At 42.2% G+C, this 15977-nt stretch overlaps 1 protein-coding gene across 1 annotated transcript in view; it reads left to right on the forward strand.

The window, feature by feature from the left end:
- Positions 1 to 15977, forward strand: part of nbas (NBAS subunit of NRZ tethering complex) — a 267026-nt gene that overhangs the window by 172685 nt on the left and 78364 nt on the right. The window contains exons 41-42 of the mRNA XM_033021570.1: positions 3027 to 3256; positions 12232 to 12342. Coding sequence (XP_032877461.1) covers positions 3027 to 3256; positions 12232 to 12342 — 341 coding nt within the window. The remainder of the gene's footprint in view (positions 1 to 3026; positions 3257 to 12231; positions 12343 to 15977) is intronic.

Consider the following 15977-nt stretch of genomic DNA (forward strand, 5'->3'; position numbering starts at 1 on the left):
CTTTTAACAAACTAAAAAATAGCAAAAAGAATACAATAACGAACAGACTATACAATACAATACAATACAATACATTTTATTGTCATTTGGACCCCTTGAGGTCCAAACGACTGCCGGCAGGCAGCCATCTCCCCGGCACCCCGAGAGACGAGGGCTTTAAGAGGCACCTCAGTAGCAACTTTTTCACTCAACGAGTAACCTGTTTATGCCAGAGGAAGCTCTAGAAGTGAATACAGTTATGATGTTTGAAAGACATTATGCCAACCTGTTCAGCATGGATGAGGTGGGCCAAAGAGCCTGCTTCCATGTTGCATAATTTTATGACTCCAAGTAGATATTGTTTTTCAGTATAGATGGTCTGGAAATATGTTGTACTGATGTGTAAGCATCCTATTCATTTCAAATAAAATACGTTGAAGAATGGAAAATAGGAATGGGCTGTTTGGCCCTTCAAGCCTGTTCTGTCCTTACTTATGATCGTGGTTTTCATTCAAATTTAGTAACTTACTCCTGCGTTTTCCCAACTTCCTTAATCCTTTACCTCTAGTAAGTGTAACTAAGAATTCCCTTTTAAATATATTTAATGATTTGACATCAACTGCTTCATGTGGTAGAGAATTCCAAAGGTTCACCACTGTCTCAGCAAAGGTTCATCTCATCATCTCAATCCCACATTATTTGGTCCTTAACTCTTGACTGGAAATCGTGCTCCTGTTCTCCTGTGCCTTCAGGCACATCCTTCCTGCATCCAGTGTGTTTAGTGATGTTGCAATTTAATGCATTCCTATGAGATCCCTTCTTATTCTTATAAACTCAGGCGAAAATTTTGTGTCAGTATTGTGTTTCAGGAATCGGTCTGGTGAAGCTTTTATTTATCTCACTCATACCAAGAATGTCTTTCTTTAGATTAAGTGACCAAAATTGTAAATACTCAAAGTGTGATCTTACCGTGTCCCAGTAAGATTGCAGCAAACTTCCATGCTTCTGCACTTAATCAAGATACCATGTAATTCAACTTCACCTGCACTGACTTTTTGTGACTGATGCACAGAGGCTCTGGTCTCTTGCACATCGCCTCCGCAACGCCCATTTTCCTAATCTATCATCATTCTGTTAATAACCTCCCTAATTGTTTTTGCCACAAAGGGGATAACCTCCCATTTATCCACATTAAACTGCATCTTCATGCATTTCCCTGCTCCCTCAATCACACTGAACTTCTTTGCATCTTCTCAGAGCTCACTCTGATACCTGGCTATATGACATCTGCAAACTTGACCATATTGCATGTAATTTCCATATCAAATTATACATTATGATATCTGGGATCCTAGAAGTGATTTCATTCAGAAAATAAGATATTTCTACTCTTTACTTTCTTTGTGTTCACCAAGTCACCACATACTATGCCATGCATTTTAATTGTGCATGCCGATCACTTAAGTGGAACCTTATCTAAAATCTTCTGAAAGTCTAAATATTTAACATCCATTGCATCTATTCAGTTAAGAACCTATTCAAAAAAAATTCAAATTGATTTTTCAACCATGGTTGGCTTTGGTAAATTTGTGTTGATTTGTCTGATTCTATCACTGCTTTCTCAGTGTCCTGCTCTTACATTTATTGTAATGAACTCTAGCATTTCCGCCACTGTCCCCACTGATGGGCTAACCAGTTCACAGTTTTCTGTTTGTTTTATTTAAAAAAATATATTTTTCTGTTGCCTACCTACCAATCCATTGAAACGATTCCAGAGTCTGGGGAACTTTGGAAAGCAACTGGTAATCAGCCATTATTTAGTCATGCATTCATACAGTGTGGAGACAGGTCCTTCAGCCCAATTTACCAACACCACCCAACATGTCCCATCTACACTAGTCCCACTGGCCTGCATTTACCCCATAGCCCACTAAACCTGTCCTATCCATGTACCTATCTAATTGCTTCCTAAACATTGCAGTAGTTTATAATAATAATAATAATAATAATAATAATAATAATAATAATAATAATAATAAACTTTATTACGGACTCAAGGTCTAGACAAGGGGCAACATTACATTAAAAATGCATGGCATATCAAATATCATAAATACATATAAAATCATGGTATATCACTTATAAAAACATCATAATTTATATATTTTTTTAAAACCACAATACTTAAGTTAAAAATCCAGATTAAAAGATGATCAATGTCCTACAGCGAGACAACGATACCAGTGTCTCCACAGCTGGGATTCGTAGCGTGTAGTGCTAACCCTTATGTTTGTCAAGGCCACAATATGCACATTTTTAGAGTCATTTATCCTGCAAATGAATTTATACATGTGGTGTCTTAGGATAGCTTCTAAAGTACTGACTCCTGCAGCCACAAACATATTACTGGCACTACACCATCTAGGTTGCCTTAGCAGTGTTCTCATGGCATCGTTATATAAGTTTCTAGGGTTACTTCCTTAAATTGTGACTTTGTGATGCTGAACTGTTATAAGCAGTACACGTCATTAAAGATACAGAGCCCAGCATGCACTGTTTTGTTTATTTGGTGTAATGCCCATAACTCTGATAACAGCTTTGTTTAATTATAATTTCCAGTTGTTCACCTTATGTTAATTTTTATTGTTAAGGACCAAAATCAAATACAGGTATTAAATGTTGAATTTTTCCAGAATACTTTGGGCAAAATGATTTATTTTCAAGTCTTAACAATTCTTTTTTGCTCAGCATTTACCCTTGATTCTGATGTTGATAATTTTTAAACATAAAAAATAGGGTACTTCTGTTGGATATACTGTAAGCCAGGCTACAATGATTTTGAAGATTGGTTATTGTCCAAAGTGCATGTAATTTTAATACAGGCCACCACAAAAGTAATCGTACATGCAGACATTTTCCCTATAATATATTACACAATTTATGATTCTATTAGTCACTACTTTTTTAGTAAATAGTTGAAACAATGTCATGTTAGTGGGGATGATAATTATTTATAAACCTATATCAATGCATCTGAAATTTTGCAGGCCGATCCCAAAGAGGTGATCAAAATGGTCACGGAGCATGTGACTGAAAATGCAGACAACAGTTGGTCAGAAGAATTGCAGACATTGATTCATTGTCTTAATTATTACAATGAATTATTAACTGATTTTATACAAGCTCAAACACTTCAAGGCCTTGGCAAAGGTGTGGATGTGCAGCGATTTGCAACAGATAGCCAGTATAAAAGGGAGACTATTCTTGGCTTAGCAGAGTAAGTATTGGATGGTAATGCTAAATTATTATTTTTGACTAAGTTGTGCAAGTAGGTTGGTGAAGTTAAACAACGTTGAACTATATTTTCCTAACCATAAAAGCCATTGAGAACTTTGTTCTATTTCTTTAAAAAGGAGGTTGGTTGAAGATAAGAAATGAAAAAAAAAACTTCTGTAGCTTTAAGATTTTCAACAGGGACACTATCTCTGACGTACTTTTATGGCAAACCAAATCAGCTAATTTGAAGTTAGTACCATCAGTATCAGTAAAATTGTGTACTGAGAATTAATATTTTTGTATGTACCCTTCATCTTTGTGGATGACATTCTTGATTTAATCAGGTTGTATATATTTCTAAAATTGCTAATCCATCATGTTGGAGTGAACAAGCAAAATTACATCACAAACATCAGGAGATGTCTTAAACTGCTCAGAGGATTTTTGGTGAGATACGCTATTATTAACTGGGAATGGAAAATCCTTACTGTATAGAATAGCCTCCCAAAGACTTTTATTTTATTTTTAGAACAAATATCTTCACAAAATAAAATCACAGATTGTAGGTGACCTTTTCTCTTCAGAAAATGTTTCCATCTCACATTCCCGCTTAAGCACATTTATCACAATTGTCTTGCAGATCATCAACTTTATTATTTTTTTAATGTATTTCTTCAACTGAAACTATCGTTTGCTCTTGCATCAACTGAAGTCACTGTGCATGCTGTTTGCAAAGCAGAGACACTGGACTACATTGGTCGGTTGTTTGTTCAGCAACTGTTCCGTTGCCTTGGTTAGATGGTTATGGGTTCTGGTTCTCTTCTCGACACATGTTTTTATTTCATGCACTATGGGCATCAGTGACATCTATTGACTTTCCCAAATCGGATTTGGGAATCATTTACAAAAATGATCCGAGAAATAACCTATGATGAACATTTGTCGACACTGAGCCTGTACTCGCTGGAGTTTAGAAGAATGAGGGCGGTCCTTATTGAAATGAGGGATGAGGGAATTGAGGGAATTGAAGGCAATATCTCCAGGTTTGCGGATGACACTAAGCTGGGGGGCAGTGTTAGCTGTGAGGAGGATGCTAGGAGACTGCAAGGTGACTTGGATAGGCTGGGTGAGTGGGCAAATGTTTGGCAGATGCAGTATAATGTGGATAAATGTGAGGTTATCCATTTTGGTGGCAAAAACAGGAAAGCAGACTGGTGGCCGATTAGGAAAAGGGGAGATGCAGCGAGACCTGGGTGTCATGATACACCAGTCATTGAAAGTAGGCATGCAGGTGCAGCAGGCAGTGAAGAAAGCGAATGGTATGTTAGCTTTCATAGCAAAAGGATTTGAGTATAGGAGCAGGGTGGTTCTACTGCAGTTGTACAGGGTCTTGGTGAGACCACACCTGGAGTATTGCGTACAGTTTTGGTCTCCAAATCTGAGGAAGGACATTATTGCCATAGAGGGAGTGCAGAGAAGGTTCACCAGACTGATTCCTGGGATGTCAGGACTGTCTTATGAAGAAAGACTGGATAGACTTGGTTTATACTCTCTAGAATTTAGGAGATTGAGAGGGGATCTTATAGAAACTTACAAAATTCTTAAGGGATTGGACAGGTTAGATGCAGGAAGATTGTTCCCGATGTTGGGGAAGTCCAGGACAAGGGGTCACAGCTTAAGGATAAGGGGGAAATCCTTTAAAACCGAGATGAGAAAAACCTTTTTCACACAGAGAGTGGTGAATCTCTGGAACTCTCTGCCACAGAGGGTAGTTGAGGCCAGTTCATTGGCTATATTTAAGAGGGAGTTAGATGTGGCCCTTGTGGCTAAAGGGATCAGAGGGTATGGAGAGAAGGCAGGTACAGGATACTGAGTTGAATGATCAGCCATGATCATATTGAATGGCGGTGCAGGCTCGAAGGGCCGAATGGCCTACTCCTGCACCTAATTTCTATGTTTCTATGAAACATACAGAATAGTGAAAGGCTTGAATAGAGTGGATGTGGATTGGATGTTTCCACTAGTGGGAGAGTCTAGGATTAGAGGTCATAGCCTCAGAATTAAAGGATGTTCTTTTGGGAAGGAGATGAGGAGAAATTTATTTAGTCAGAGGATGGTGAATCTGTGGAATTCTTTGCCATATAGGCTGTGGAGGCCGTCAGTGGATATTTTAAAGATGGGGATAGATAGATTCTTGATTAGTACAGGTGTCAGAGGTTATGGGGAGAAGGTATGAGAATGGGGTTAGGAGGGAGATAGATCAGCCATGATTGAATGGCGGCGTTTACAAAAAAAAATTACAGCTTTTACTAAAGCCAATTAATCTACAATTAGAAATGGCCTAATTCTACTCCTACCCCTTATGACCTTATGGATTTGGATTCATTTATGATGAGGTGTTCTGTCATGCTTCTGTTTATTAGATGAGATGATCCAAGAATAACAAGGCACACTTTTCTGTGGTACTTAAATTCTCAGCGCCTCTCTTCCATTGTTCTCTTCAGCACTGCCTTAAATTCCTGGAGTTTTTTCTTTCCCATGCAAGATATTAAAGCTGGTATTTCTCAGCACAAAAAACATTGCATCGCCATTCCAGAAGAAAAAAAAACATTATGCCAGTTGGAGATTGTTTTAATTAAAAAAATATCCAACTTTTCAGTGTTCCTCATTAACCTTTCCTTCGTTCTTCCTCGTTCTGCAACTGATTTTATTCTAAACCACTTCCTTCTCTTTGATTTCTTTGTTTCTTATCCCATTAATATCAATTGTTAAGGAGATGACTCGTTCATTGAGGTCACAAATATTCTATTAATCTTGTCAGTTTGCACACTCAGTAATTTATGTGCAAAGCTTTTTTAAGTTGTTTTTTATAGAAAACATTTAACCACTGAAGCACAGTTTGTCACTGAAAATAATGTTTTCTTTTTTATAATGAAGACCTCTGTAACTCTCTATGATTTTTTTTTAAACTGTCTTGTCTTTCTAGAACTCTCCATAAACCCACAGCCCTCTGTGGGGAACTTACCCCTCTGTTCCCTTTAAATTTTCGCCCTCTCTTTTTAAAGGAGGCATACTAGTCTTTTTATGTGGGGGGGGGGAAATTATTTTTCTCAGTCCCTACCTGGTCGGAGATGCGGCTTTTCTCCGAGCCGTGTTTTCGGCCCTTCCTCGCGGCCTACCAACAGTCTGGAGCGGCGTTTCCTGCTGGGACCGGCCAGGACTTCAGCTTCAGTGGCGGCGCAGCGCTGAGGCACCATCGTGCAGCGGGCGATACTTTATCCGGGTCGCCGTGCGGTGGACTCCGGAGGGCTGAGACCGGCGACTCCAACACCGCGGAGCTGCGGTGTGTGGGGCTTCCAGCCGCGGGCGGCGCTGAGCTTTAAACACCGTAGAGCCTGGGATCTCACGCCAAGGTCGCCAGTGTCGGAGCTCTGACCAGCGCGGCCCGAGCCGCTGAGAGTGTTCACCCGACGCCAGAGCTTCATCATCCGGCGAGAGGGCCTTAAGTATCTGGCTTCCTTAGCAGCGACTGCAGATGCCTCAATAGGCCCGACTATGGGTGAACAGGGGACGGGACTGGACTTTTGATGCCTTCCCCCACAATGGGAATCATTGTGGGGGGATGTTTTTATGTTTATTGTTAAATTCTTTAATGTAGTGTCTTATCTTTATTTGTGTGCTGCAATGACAAGTCAAATTTCACTGCACCAATTGGTGTATGTGATAATAAATGTCCTTTGTATCCTTAAACCTATGCCCTCTAGTTTTGGACTCCACTACCCTGGGAAAGAGACTATAGCTATCCATCTACACTCATATTTTGATATATCTCCTGTAAGGTCACTCTTTAGCTGTAGATCAGTGACTCATGTTATGAGTCATACTTTGTAGCTATGCCCACTTGTTTAACAGAAAGCCTCCCTGCCCTTTCTCACTTTAAGAGTAACGTGCTAAGGTGAAGTTACCTATGCTGTAAAGTTAATAAAGTCTTTGGATCTTAATCACGGTGTGTGAGTTAAGTTATTCCAACAGCAGAAGCTCAACATGGTTTCAGAAGTGGGATAAGAGGTGATGTATGTCAGTGCCTTGAAGCACATTGCCAGTCGATGTGATTTCAGGGATATATGTGATAGCCTAGTCTGTGACCATTTGGTCTATGTTGTCCGCAATGATAAATTACGCGACGAGTTACTGCGAGATGCTGAGCTTACTGTAGAGATTGCTGAAAACCGCTGTCACATTGCTGAAATGGCTGACGCTCATGCAAAAGTTTTAGGGCACTCTGCTGGTCGTGAAATTAATGTTGCCGGTATGTCTAATCAAACCTCTCGCTGTTCTCCTCAAATGCCCGACAACTCTATCGTGAGATTAATAGACAATTGCTTTAACTGTGGGGGTTCACATGCTGCTGTTCGTGACCGTTGCCCTGTGTATGGAAAATTATGTTGATTTTGCAACAAAATAAATAATTTCTTCAGATGCTGTCGTTCACGTAGCAACAGAGTTCAAACAAGACAATCTGTTAATTCACTTGGTTATGAAAACTTGCTCTCAGAATGCTTTCAACCAGCTCCCACAGGTTTTGACTTTGATGTACATTCCTTGTCTGATTTAATGCATAAACAACTACACCCCAAGGTCGCTTTGCTCGTTAATGGAAAGAACTTTTATCTGAAAGTGGACACCGGCGCAAGATGCAAGTGATTTGTCCAGCTATGTTTAAAAAGTTACGAAAAACAGAGACTGTCACTCCTACGGCTGCCTCCCCTCTCCCATTTGCAGGAGGTCCAGTGCACCCTATCGATCAAGTTGAGTTACGCTGCTGTCTTAACTCACATGTCCACAACCTGAGTTTCTATGTTGATCGTGATGATGTGCCGTCTCTACTGGGTGCCAATGCATGTCAAGACATGGGACTTGTCTCTTTCAGCCCTTCTGTCTGTCATCTGACTACAACCTGTGACTTTAGCCAACAAATCCAGGCACAATACAAAATGTTGTTTGACGACAAGCTGGGCAGGTTGCCTGTTAGGTACACAATTACATTAACCCTGAGGTAATTCCATTTGTTCGTGCAGCTCATAGGATTCCCCATGCTAAGCGGGACCGTGTTCAAATTGAACTCAACAGAATGGTGTCTCTTGGTGTGGTTGCTCCCGTCGCTGACCCCTCGGATTGGGTTTCCACCATGGTCGTAGCAACAAACAAGAATAAAGACAAAATAGGAATTTGTATCAATCCTAACGACTTAAACACAGCCATTAAACGACCTCACTATCCCATGCGCACTGTGGACACGATTGCAGCACAGATGGCTGAGGCAACTGTATTCACAGTACTAGATGACGAGTTCATTCTGGCAGATTTCGCTCAAACACAACTTCTCCAAGTTAACCACTTTCAGCACACCATTCGGGCGTTACCGATTTCTTCACATGCCCTTTGGCATAAGCTCTGCTAGTAAAGTAATTTAACAAGCTATGGAGCAGTTGTTTGCAGGTTACCCAATGCTCTATTGTGGTGGATGACATCCTCGTTGCGGGACGAACTGTCGAAGAACACGATGCTAATCTGACAAAGGTCCTGGATCGCGCCAAGGCCATCAACCTTAAGCTAAACCCTCAAAAATACAAATTCAGGGTAAGTGAGGTGAAATACATAGGCTATGTGTTTACTAAAGACGGCCTAAAAACTGATCCGGCGAAAACCAGTGCTATCAACGAGCTCCCAGCACCCACAGACGTGCTCGGTCTGCAGAGATTCCTTGGCATGGTTAACTACTTGAGCAAATTTATTCCGCACTTCAGTGAAATATCAGCCCCATTGCGCCAGCTTACACACAAAGACACTGCTTGGACCTGGCACGCGCAACAGCAGAGGGCATTCGACACTCTTAAGCAGCAGATGTCTTGTGCTCCTACTCTCGCTTACTTTGATCTTAAACGACCGGTCACACTGACTTGTGAAGTTTCACAACACGAACTAGGCACAGCATGTCTTCAAAATGATGGTAGCGGCAATAAGCCTGTTGCCTATGCCCAGCGCACTATGACTGACACAGAACAATGCTATGCCCATACTGAGAAAGAGCTGCTGGCGGTTGTTTTCGCCTGGAAGAAATTTAACAATTTTATCTTCCGACAAACGGTCACGATTGAAACTGACCACCTATCTTTGATCAGTATCTTTAACAAACTGATTCATGCCTCTCCAGGGCCTCTACAGCGGATGCTGCTGCAGCTTCAAAAATATGACATTGTTCTGATCTACTAACGTGGTAAGGATATGCACCTGGCTGACACTCTCGCTCGTGCACCCCGGAAGACCTGTGAGGATCCGCCCTCGCCGGATGATGACTTTGTCGTAATGACTGTGTCTTTTAGTCTCTCGTCCTGTATGGAGGACTTGGTTGCCCACACTGCTGCTGACAGTACTTTACGGTCGCTTGCCTCCATCATTAAGCGCAGCTGGCCAGACAAACATTACAACGTTCCGTTGCCAGTTCGGCCTTTCTTTGCCGTCCGCGATGAGCCAGTGCTGCAGGATGGCATTATTATTAAAGAATATAAGGCTGTGGTACCTGCTTCGCTACACAGCAAGTATTTTAATGCTGTCCATGCAGGGCACCCTGGCGCTGAAGCTACCGTCCTACGAGCAAGAAACATGTTTTACTGGCCTGGCATGGCCGAATACACCACCGAGAATGTGGCGCCCTGTGCAGTGTGCAACAGCTTGGCACCTCATCAACAAAAGCAACCACTTTTTTCACATCCGGCTCCTGCACTCCCGTGGTCTACACTGGCAACTGACATATTTGAGTGGCATGGCAAGCAGTACCTGGTACTTGTCGATTCGTATTCAAGATGGTTTGACATTGATTTTCTTAGCAGCCCCACTTCTCACGGGGTAGTTTCAAAGCTTGCTCACCATTTTGCAGACCACGAAGCTCCATGCACACTGTTATTTGATATCGGCAGTCAATTTACCAGACAACACTTCAAGGAATTTGCTGCATGCTGGGGTTTTCGCCACATCACCAGCAGCCTTGAATATCCACAGTCGAATGAACTAGCCGAGCGGGCTGTCAAGAGTGCTAAACAGCTCATGGGACGTTCATACAGAACTAATTCTGACGTGTTCCTGGATCTACTCAACTTACGCAACATCTCTTGCAACCCCATTTTGGGTTCACCTGCTCAACGTTTATTGTTGAGGCAGACCCGAGCCACGGTGACTGTGGCGGATCAGGCATTGATCCCACAGGTGGTTCCACCATCGGAAGTCCAGTCCAGGTTGCAACAAAAGTGTGACATTCAAAAACAGTGGTATGACAAAACAAGTAGGCCGTTGCTACCATTGACCATGGGGCAGGTGGTTCGTTTGTAGACTAACAAAGGCCATGACCGTATCAATTTCTGGAACTGCTTCTGAGCCACGCTCATATATGGTCAGTGCCAATGGTGGCACCTACAGGCGTCATAGACAACATCTCCTGCCTGTGAATGAGCCAGCTCCACCTCCGTATTATCCAGACCATACAAGTGTACTTCCGTCCCTGTCCAGCGGCATTAATCCACCTACACCAGAACAACAACCCACTTCTGCAACGGCTGTTTTTCCAGTGGCGTCGCCCCCTCCGCCGGCGCCACAGTTCCCTGTTTCATCACCGGGAATGCTGGTTCAATCTCTGACACCTGTGAAGCCACCGGCTCTGTCCCCGGTGGGGAAAAAGCGGAGATGGTCTTTATCGCACAAGTGCTGGTCGTGTTTGCAAGCCCACCGTGAAGTAACCGGGCTATGTTTGACTTTCCTCCAGCTTATTAATTGTTATGCATACCTTATTTAGTCAATGGTTTTGTACTGACATTTAATTCTTTAAGAGGGAGGATGTAGATCATTGACTCGTGTTATGAGTCATACTTTGTAGCTACACCCACATATTTAACGGAAAACCTCCCTGCCCTTTCTCACTTTCAGAGTAACGTGCTAAGATGAAGTTACCCAGGGGCGGAAAACCCGGGGGGGCCAGAGGGGACATGTCCCCCCCCCCCATGTTTTGAGAGGTGGGGGACATCCCCCCAAGTTTTTGTGATCCCGATTTTAAAATCGCCGTTTTTAGCGCTGGATTGAGCCCCTGAAGCCTCGCGCGTGTGTGTGAGTGTGCGCATGCGCATGCGCGCGTGGCCGCCAACAAATTGTGTTCTCCGTCCCCTGCATGTTTTGATAGCGAGTTCCGTTCTTGAAGTTACCTATGCTGTAACGTTAATAAAGTCTTTTGATCTTAATCACAGTGTGTGACTTAAGTTATTCCAACAGCAGAAGCTCCACATTAGCCTCCTTCGTTCCAGGGAAGTGAGTCCCTGCCTATCTAAGCTCTCCTTATAACTTAAGTCTTCCAAATGCGTGACTGGAAAATGTCATTGCCTCATTGCCTCATCTGATAAAGTCAAGAGTGCCATATGATGCCTTTGGAATGTTTTAGTTTAGTTTAGAGATGTAACATGGAAACACACCCTTTGGCTCGCTAAGTACACACCAATCTGCGATCACCCCATGCACCAGCACTATCCTACCCACGAGGGATAATTTACAGTTTTTACTAAAACCAATTAACCTACAAATGTGTACGTCTTTGGAGTGTGGGAGGGAACCAGAGCACCTGGAGAAAACCTATGCAGTCACAGGGAGATTGTACAAACTTCGTACAGACAGCACCCGTAGTCAGGATCGAACCCAGCTCAGCTGTTAGGCAGCAACTCTACAGCTGCACCACTGTGCCACCCCTTGGTGTGGTTCAGAACATTACTGATCTCTACTTTGACATTCTCCATGCTGAAGACAGACAAGAATTATGAATTTAAGACCTTGTCCATCTCCTATGGCTCTACTTAGGGATTGGTTCATTGCATGAATTTGTTAATGGAGTGATGTCTGATTACTTTTTTCTTAATATTTCTATAATTTGTTTTTTCACAGAACATTGGAGGAAAATGTGTACAGAATTTCCCTATCGTTGGCACAGCGTTACAATATCCCACTCTGGGAACTTTACATGACACATTTGGAATTCCTTTTCACTGATAGTGGGTAAGGAGCTATAAAAATGTATTTATGCTAATGCATTATTTATTTCCCATTATTTTTGCATACTTAATGTTGATTTGAATGGCTGGGATTTTGCAGTCAGCAGCAAACACTGCCTACATGTTGCTGATTTCCAAAATACATTTTGGCTTATCTTTTACAATCCTTCACTATTGAGAACTTCCAGACAACATTAGTGGGACCCCTTTATGGCAAAATCATTTGCAATACAATATCCTTCAGTACCATTATGGCATTAAATAGGGCGATCAAACGAAGGCTAACCGGTGAAAGAAGGAAAAAAAAACAGGCTGAGCCATGCCCCTGGATGCAGTCCTGTTCAATGCAATCTAACCTTACAGAGCAACTTACCATGCAGAAACTTATCAAATGTGAAGGGCTTTCTGCATTAATGTCTGATGGAGGAACCAAAGGCAATTTCTTCAACCAAAGACTATTGCCTCGAAGAAATGACCTCTCAATTCGCACAGGATTCTTGTGAAGTGAAGCGTAAAGGTATTTTTTCCAGATCTTTCCAATACTTCCACCACTTTGTGTATCCATGCTGAATGATGCTAAGTTCAGTGTTAGAGTAAAGTCAGTTGTCCAGCAATGAACCACTGAATTCCGCACGTGTACATCTGTGGAAATGCAAAACTCTTCCTGTTTGCCAAGATTTCCCCGCATAACCCAGGCTAACTTATGTTACAGTAACATTTCAAAATTGTGTTTTCTACAATTATGGAATCATAAAGAGCGTGGGATATTAAAAGTTGGAGAATAAATTGGTATAACCTGTTAACTCAGCCTTAAATATTTTCTGCTGAAACGTCTTTGCTGCAAAATACCTAATATCTAGAACTACAGTGTAAAGAATGTCCTTTAATCCAAACCACCTTAATCTAATAGAGACAATGTCATATCTAGCAATGAGGTTGACAAATAATGCTTAAGGGAGTAAAGAAACTGCAGCCTTCACTTCCCAGAAGCGACGTGCTAAAAATGCCCACATAAAGCATATCCTTGTAAAAATTGTTGACCTGGATGAGCAAGAAATGGTGGATTTGGGGTTTTTCTTGGAAAATCCATGGAGAATTTTAACAGCTTACTGTTGTACACAACAATTAACCACACAAACTGCTCAGTCACGGGAACAAATGCAGATGTTTTTATTGCTCAGTAATACGATGTGATACTTTTACCCAAAATATAATTGGAGATAATTAAATGGAATGAGTATTATGTTTAGAACTGGAGATAACTCAAAGGCTTTGAAAGGATGAATCACCAGTAAATTATACTTGATTCAGTTTGGGTGAGTTACCATTATCAAGGAGTACACCTACACACGGTCCGCCTAGGCCTACATGATCTCTCAGTTGCCAAACACTTTAACTCCCCTTCCCATTCCTGTACTGACCTTTCTGTCATGGGCCTCCTCCATTGTACGAACGAGGCCAAACACAAATTGGAGGAACAGCTCATATTTTCCTTGGGCAGTTTACAACCCAGCGGTATGAATATTGATTTTGCTAAATTTAGATAACTTCTACAAACACCTCTGCCCCCACCCCCTTCGCCTCTATTGTCTCCAGCCAACAATCGGCCTATCGGGGGACTTCCTTGCTAGAGGCCATCTGTTGCCAGTCCCGATTTTATCCTGTTGAGTTTTACGGTCTGTATAACTCGTTATTTCCTAGCCCACAGCCAATAATGGACCATTGTGGGCTCCACCTTTCCTTGATCACCTTTACTTTCATTCAATTGTATCTTTCAAATGTATCTTTCATTCAATTATATATTTCATTCATTTGTTCTATATCTCTCCATATTACTGTCTATATCTCTCATTTCCCTTTCCCTGACTCAGACAGAGTAAGGGTCTCGACCCAAAACATCACCTATTTATTTTCTCCAGAGATGCTGCCTGACCCACTGAATTACTCCAGCTTTTTGTGTCCATCTACCATTATGAAGGAACCAATTTATCAGATGACGCCAAATGATTTATTGTACAATAGATCATCCTCTGAATGGCACGCTGTATGCAGCAGATGGTTATAAAAATAGACAACAAAAATATGCGAGGAATTAACAGTAATTTCCATTGAAAGTATCAGCATAGTAGCAGTTAAAACATTTGTTCATAAAAATGTGATTCCTAATTGGAATCACTGTAGTGGTAGGCTGCACTTGTGACATTGTTTAAGTAGCTCTTGGGTAGTGGTAGGACACTTACTGATGTCTCTTCCGTGTTTATTTTACACTAATGCGGCTTTTTCACGGGGCGACTTGACGCAAGATGTAACCAGAGTGACGTGGTCGTGGTCTAGCACGATATCACACGATATAACGGGGGGTAGATAAAGAGGTCCCACGGTACTCGGCATTTCTGTTATTTGTGCGAGTGACTTGTCCGTCTCCCGAGCTTTCCCGTTAAATCTTGAATGAACATTGTGAAGTGTTGTTAAATCATCACATGGCACAAATGATGTCACTTTTTTTTCACACACTATAAATATCCTCCCTTGGTTGAATTGGCTCATTTAGAGACATGTTTTACTGTGTATGTGGGAGACACAGATGGACTGAGCACAGTACCTCGGTCTTACTGTGTGTGGGAGAGGGGGAGAAAGAGACGTACACTCACAGAGGCAGAGTCTCTCAGCCTGTGTAAGAGGGAGGGAGGGAGAGAGAGAGAGAGGCACACACAAGGTGGATGTGAAATCTCACCTGCCTGTTTCAGTGACAGACACCCGCCGCCAGTAATTGAAGACTGTAAAACTGGGACCCTGGTTCTGGACTCCCCCAACATCGGGAACATTCTTCCTGCATCTAGCCTGTCCAATCCCGTAGATACTGATTAGACCGGTATCTATTTATTTACTTTATTGATGATTTCAATTAAATATTGGGAACATCAGGCCGCAAACGTTATTTCTTGAGTGTTAGTGCTGGACTTTGACTCGACCTTCCTAGTTAGCCGGCGCCTGAGACTGAGCCAAGCAATGTCCAGACCTGACTTCAACACAAAGTGATGGAGGAACTCAAAGGGTCAGGCTCGTCCAACGCTCTGTGTTTTGCTCGTGATTCCTGCATCTGCAGTTCCTCGTGTCTACAGACCAGAGTTGCCACTTGACTCCGAGATGACCATCTGTAGGGGTTTTGCGTTTCCCTTTACTCCACAAAAGGGATTCCCCTAGGTTCTAGACCTCGGAATTATGGTGGGATATGATAAAAGGTTGAATTGACCAGAGTGTGCCGATGAGAGAAAACAGAAACCAAGATGGACTCAAAGCAAGTCTAAAATTTACAGGCTTTATTAAACAATGAGAAATCGAATCTCACCAACACTACACAATACGTGGCTAAACTTATGCTTTAAACTAAGACTATGATGGAAAACTATCGGGCACGTCGTGAAACTTACTTTAACACAATTTTACTCCCCTCGACCTCGATCCTATTTCGGGAACTTCACCAGGTCACCAGGATAATCATAGCTAAGTCGATGCAGGCCCACGAGCTGTCCAGCAGAGCAGGAAGAGCAGGAAGAGAGAGAGAGTTCTGGCTTGACTTCGACTTTTATACCTGAGCTTCCTTTGAAACCCCCAGGTGGTCCTCTGGATAAAAGGGGT

The sequence above is a fragment of the Amblyraja radiata genome, chromosome 5 (genome assembly GCF_010909765.2).
Source record: "Amblyraja radiata isolate CabotCenter1 chromosome 5, sAmbRad1.1.pri, whole genome shotgun sequence".
NCBI lineage: Eukaryota > Metazoa > Chordata > Chondrichthyes > Rajiformes > Rajidae > Amblyraja > Amblyraja radiata.